This window comes from Coloeus monedula, assembly GCF_965178545.1.
Source record: "Coloeus monedula genome assembly, chromosome: 2".
Classification (NCBI taxonomy): domain Eukaryota; kingdom Metazoa; phylum Chordata; class Aves; order Passeriformes; family Corvidae; genus Coloeus; species Coloeus monedula.
This window is the reverse complement of record NC_138782.1, coordinates 26575741-26581740: the sequence shown is the minus strand read 5'-3', so window position 1 is coordinate 26581740 and position 6000 is coordinate 26575741. Positions and strand designations below refer to the sequence as shown.

General features: G+C 35.6%; 1 protein-coding gene across 6 annotated transcripts in view; it reads right to left on the bottom strand.

The window, feature by feature from the left end:
• Window positions 1-336: 336 nt before the first annotated feature.
• BICRAL (BICRA like chromatin remodeling complex associated protein) overlaps window positions 337-6000 on the bottom strand; it is a 36819-nt gene continuing 31155 nt past the window's right edge. For all 6 annotated transcript variants that reach the window (XM_082302464.1, XM_082302467.1, XM_082302463.1 and 3 more), the window contains exons 11-12: window positions 4864-4966; window positions 337-4061 (exon numbers count right to left, since the gene is read on the bottom strand). In XM_082302464.1, coding sequence (XP_082158590.1) covers window positions 3259-4061; window positions 4864-4966 — 906 coding nt within the window. In that variant the 3' untranslated portion in view covers window positions 337-3258. The remainder of the gene's footprint in view (window positions 4062-4863; window positions 4967-6000) is intronic.

Sequence of the window (6000 nt, the reverse complement as noted above, 5' to 3'; positions counted from 1 at the left end):
GGCTCTCTTGTAATTTGGAGATTAACATTATTGTATGTAGTTATAATGCCACATGAACCAAATCCTAATAGTGTATGTTCAGGAAGATGCATAAGGAGTATGGAAAGTTGGCCTACTAAGAATATTACAACAGAGCTGCATCATGAAAAGCAGAGGAGTAAAAGTGTTTTGTAGTCATATTACTTAAAACTGAGACCAATCATCTTTTGGAAATGTAAATATTCAACCTGGTTAAATCAAGACAATCACAGATAGACATTTTTTCCCAAATCTTTGGCTGTATTGCAATGGTTGTTTCAATTTGTAATCTCCAACTAAACATTTCCTATCCATGGATTAACAATATATTTACTGACTTGTGTCTTTTAACAGTATTTATCCAACATAACAAAATAAACTGCAATTTGTTATACTTTTTTTTTTTACAAAACATTTTATAAATATTTTTACAAAATGTATACAAAGCAATTTCAAGTGAGACATACTTTACAAATGAAGGTATTTAAGCAAATAAAGTCCATACCACACTGACAATAAGTGACACATCCTCTTTAAGTGAAGTCAGTCTGTAAGGCCTCCCTACTCTAACAGATAAATTATACTAAAATCTTCAAAATGAACATAGTTTTCTTAATTGCCAGTTTAAAATTTGTTTTAATATTAGGCAGTATTAAATAACATTGAAATCACAATGCTGATCCAGCAAAATAATGAAAACATGTTTAAAGTCATGCACATTCACAATACTTTGCTGGACTTCAGCCCATATGATTAATAAACTTTTTTTAAGCACCACAAAAATACAACTTTTTCATTAACTACTTCACCACGTACCAGAATGAATTCCTTTAGAATTGAATTCAAAGGAGTGAACAACAGATCATTAACAATCTAAGATCAGTCTTACTAGGATTGTTCAATGGGTTCCTCTCATCAGCAGTTCACAGAAATGCATCTGACCAAATCAACCACCATTACTTTTTGTAATTTGTCATTTTTATATGCTGTTGTCCCCCTTTCCCAAGGAGACCCAGTAGAAGACACACAACCTGATGCTTCAGTTATGTGCTTGCTGTAGAGAGGCTGGCAACCCCATACCCATTTCAAGGTGGTACAGTAAACAAGGGGATTGATGAATGTGCAACTTCACCTTTTTTTCCTCAATAAAAGAAAACTTTAACTAGTTAACATACAGCTGTGTAACTTACTGCTCTCCTTCCTAAATAGTTCAGAATGGTTCCATTTCCAAAATGATAAAATAAAATATGCATCAGGATACACAGCCATGAGAATATTATTAAATCTAAAAAGGCAACAGGTGAAGACTATCTTGTCAGTTTGCCAATAAGAAAACAACTAACTGCCTGAGCGTCTATTCTGTGGACACCCAATTAAAAATTTAAAACTGGCAATACATTTATATTTTATACAACACTTGGGAATGTTGGGTTTTCACAAACATGGACTTTAAAATTGGCACAATTTTTTTAAATGGCAACCAGTAACATACAAAACCAGTACTTCCATTCACGTTGAAGGGGAAATGAATTTTAAGGAAGTTCATCTTTCTCTCATTGCTTTCTAGATTTGGTTTCCTTTAGTGGTCAGACAGTGGACTGTAGCTCAATACTGAGTTGCGCTGTAATGTTCTACTATCCCAAGGATCTAATCCTGCTTTCCTTCTGTGCCATTCAGATAGACTGAATTACACACCAGCAAAACCTTTTGGTTTCTCTCCTGGCAATCTGACTGACAACCACAGCTTGTCACAATGAGCCTCTATATCATGAAAATCATAATCAGCAAGTCTGGAAAATGGCTGGTAATGTTTCTGAGAAATGGTGGAGAAGTTCTGGGGGAGAACATGAGCATACCTTAGAAACCACAAAAGCTGTATCCTCCTGAGCAGACATATGTACTACACACACGTGACGAACGTCAGCGCGCTTATGTGCATAAAAGCACTCATGACCAAAGTAAACTAGAACAAAGCAGCATGGGCAGCAAAAAAAAAAGTCATAGATTAAAATAAATAAATAAAATAATAAGATTCTATCTTAACAACATGACAGCAAGCCAAATACAAACCATGCAATGGTTTCACTTGGCTTTACAATATGAATTAATAATTACACATTTTTTGATATGTTTAAACAATGGGATTGCTGATCAACTTTGGTCTGTACATATCTTGATAATTATGACTGCTATGGTGGATGACTTAACATTCTCTGACAGCAAAAAGCAAAAAAAAAAAAAATAAACACTGGCCTTTAAATTTAATCAGAGTAAGGCTAACATCCTCTTGAAATATAAGCTACAAATACAGTTTTCAAAAAAAAGTGCTTTTGACACTTGGTCTAAAAAAAAAACAAACAACAAATTAAAAACAAACAAACAAACAAAAAAAACATTTATACCACTTCAGAAAGACTCAAGGCTGACTACATCCAATTATAAAATGCAAAATCTTTTCCTCAAGAGATAACATATATATGTATTATATATATAAATTCATGGCTCTATCATGGCCTCATCCTGTACACTTTGCTATTTACTGGCTTCCATTCTACCTTCCTTAGTCAAGCATTTATTACTTCATATCATGCCACTGTGACTAAGATCATATAATATCATCCCACAGACTAAAGTTACCCACTACAAATATATCATCAAGTACTAGTTTCTGCTCAGAAAGCAATAGAAAAGCACTTAAAGTTTAAATTATGAAGCCTTGTAAACACACTGATGATTTCCTTCCAACTTAAGAATCCTAGAATACAGATTCATTAACAAAGCAAATAATCACTTCTGAATAGAGGTACAGTGGGTTTTCCAGAAAAACTAAAAATCTGATGATTTGTGGAAGAGAAGGGTAGGGGAGAATTGTTGCTTCCATCACTCTTTAAAAACATTTTCTTAATAAATATATCCTTTCAAATGACTGTGATTGTCAGTATATTACCGTATCATATAGGGCCTAACAACCTGCAACCCTGTTATGTTGCAGTACTGCTCAATTATCAAAAGCACTATCATAATAATACTTGAAACAGTAAGGCCCTAACAGACTGCATTCTAACAAGGATTAACTTTACTTGGATATCTCACTGTAACCACAATGAGTATTGCTCTCAAACACAGAACAGAATCTAGTTTAGAAAGGTTAACCTTAAATGCATGTCAGGCTGTACTTGTGGTGTCATTCACATTTGCTTCTGCTAAGAGAAACATAACTTGTCCATGGTACTTTAACTATTAACACTCTAAGATACTATTTACAGCTGCTTCTAAAATAGAGTCAGTTTCTACAACACTTTCACTGTGGTCTGGAATAAATTTTTCCAGGCAGTTCTCTTGTGAAGCGATAGGTGAAAAATTAGGAAACTCTAATTCAACTGAGCCACTACTTGCTGCCTCATTTTGTGGCTGCCTCCCAGCTTTTTTAAGTTCCAAGATGTTTTTAAATGTAGTTTCTAAACTCTTACTGAGCAGTAAGTCTTGCTGGGGTTCACCAGAGCCTTTCCTGTTATCAGGATGCAAAACCTCATTCTTTGGAGAGCTCCTCAGAGTTTTGTCTTGAAGCGAATTATTACATATTACCTTTGAGAAAGATTGAACTGTGTTCCTTGATATTTTATTGTGTGTTCCATGACTGCCTCTTGACACAATTTTTGACAAGTCTTCAGAACTTGAAGAATTCTCAGTGGACTTGGCAAAATCTTTCCCACTCATCCTTTCTTCAGAAAGGGCCACGTATTGACTCTCTGAAGAACAATTAGCTTTTTCAAACTTTAAAGCTTTAGTGAGGCTCTCAGATTTTTTAGAAGAAGCTTTTCCTTCTTGTGGTGTCACAATGTTGTTAGGCACTAGAGGAAGTTTACTGTGATTTGTGGACTCTGCTGAGCTGGATTTTGGTCGGTCTCTGGCTTGGGTTTTGGTAGTCTGACTTCGAGAAGGTAATGTTTTGCTAGACTGATGGTCACTTTTGCTGGACTGTGTTTCTTCAGCTGTTTTCTCAAATTGTTTGGCAGAACAACAAAAATCGGCCTGATAACCATCTGAAAATTAAGTAGCAACATTTTACTAAAATTACCTACACATCCAAATAACTGACACTCCAACACAGTTTCTGTGTATTGGAATTCAAGTAACATCCACGGCTTACAGATCTGTGTCTTTAAGAGATGTTCATATGCTTAAGTGTTCTGCTGCGTACAGTGCAGGAGATTATCACTAAATTAATCACCACACTATGCACATATGTCCACTGTAAAACCAGATTAAGGGCACTTCCTGGCATCCTGAATATGCAAACATGGTCTCTGAAGACTAACACTTTCTACACCACCACTTGTGAATATCCTTTAAAATATGCAGATCACGGAGAACCTTTAAACAATCACAAATAATGTGTTTCCAGGTGCTATGTTCAACAATATTCCGGTTAAAACTGCTGCCATTTAAATGGCCTTGACACTCCAAAAGCAACACTTCATTAAGATGAACAAGAGTATTCATGTTTCAAACAGTGGTGTTCTTTCTGGCTGCAAGCATACTCAGAGATTCTTCCCTGCTAGAATGGAGGCCCTGCAGGAGTCATGACTGCAGGGAAAGAAAGTCAGTCAAAAGAAACTCAAACATTTCTCTGACAAACAGGTAAAATATTTGTTTTTCCTCACAAGTAACTGCTTCAATACTACAGTGCCTCTGGATTGTTGAATTCTGGAGTTATAAAAAGTTATCTTGCAACTTCTTATCAAATATTTCAATCACTGGAATCTATAGCAATCCATAGCCTCACTGCGGCCACAACTATTTTTAAACACTCCAAACTTAATTTAGGAGTTAAGCATTACTTACCAGGATCCACAAGTGCAAGACGCTTATCCCGGGTCAGAGATGCTCTTTCCTCCTGGTTAAACATCCTATCAATCATAACCATTTCTGCAGAAGGATTTATCCGCTGGAAGAAAAGGAAAAAACAATCAATCTCTGTAGTGACTCATATATTGGTACCAAATCAAAACATTTATAGCTTAGTTACTCTTCAGAGAAAAAGACGTTTCTTTTTTTACATATTTGTGAAGAACATTCACAGTTCAACAATCTTGACTCTGAACCAACCACTACTGAAACTCAACCATAAAATATTACTCACATTATACTGCAAATTTTATTTGAGGAAGATTTTAGAACAGGGAATTGCTATTTCACTTGTATGAATTGTACTTTTTCATGACTTAGTATGCTCACTACTGTATACCACAATTTTTCTACATCATACAGTATCTTTCTCTTTTAGAGGATCAACCAGCAAAAATCTTGAACTGGGACCACCCTATCATCTTCCCTGCACTTCTCTCCCATCCTTGTAACTAGCTGGTGCAGAGCTGCATTTTGCTAACAATGCCTTCAAGCCAGCTGGATCCATCCATCACAGAAAATGTTCACTGTACTAAGCTGTAACACAGGCAACTAGTTTAAAACCTGACTGCTATGTGAAATAAACCCTTCCAAACTACTTAATGGGATTTGCCATACAGCATACCAGACGCTAAAAGAACAAATCACAACCTCCATCCTCCCTTTGCACCTGCAAATACTTGCAAATATTTAATGGCTAGGATCTTTTACAATGAAACTGTTCATTTTTAAAACCATGTTAATTCCTGTCTCTAAATATCTAAATGTCTATTATACTCAAACTCAGAACTTTTCCAGGCTCGAAAATTAGCATGTCCGAAGTCACAATGGCATTTCCTGATCCTTGTAAAATACAGTTCTTGAAGTAACTTTGTCAGTTTTATTTTACCTCATACCTGGGACTGTGAAAGCACTTAAATCAGAAGCATGTCTGATGAAGTTCCACCTAGCTTTTAAGGACAATGATTTCCTAAACTGTAATATGATATGGCTCCAATTATAATATGGCTGGAGGCCTCTGAATGGACAATATCACCACTATTTCAGGTTCCATCAGCCACAGAAATACACAGA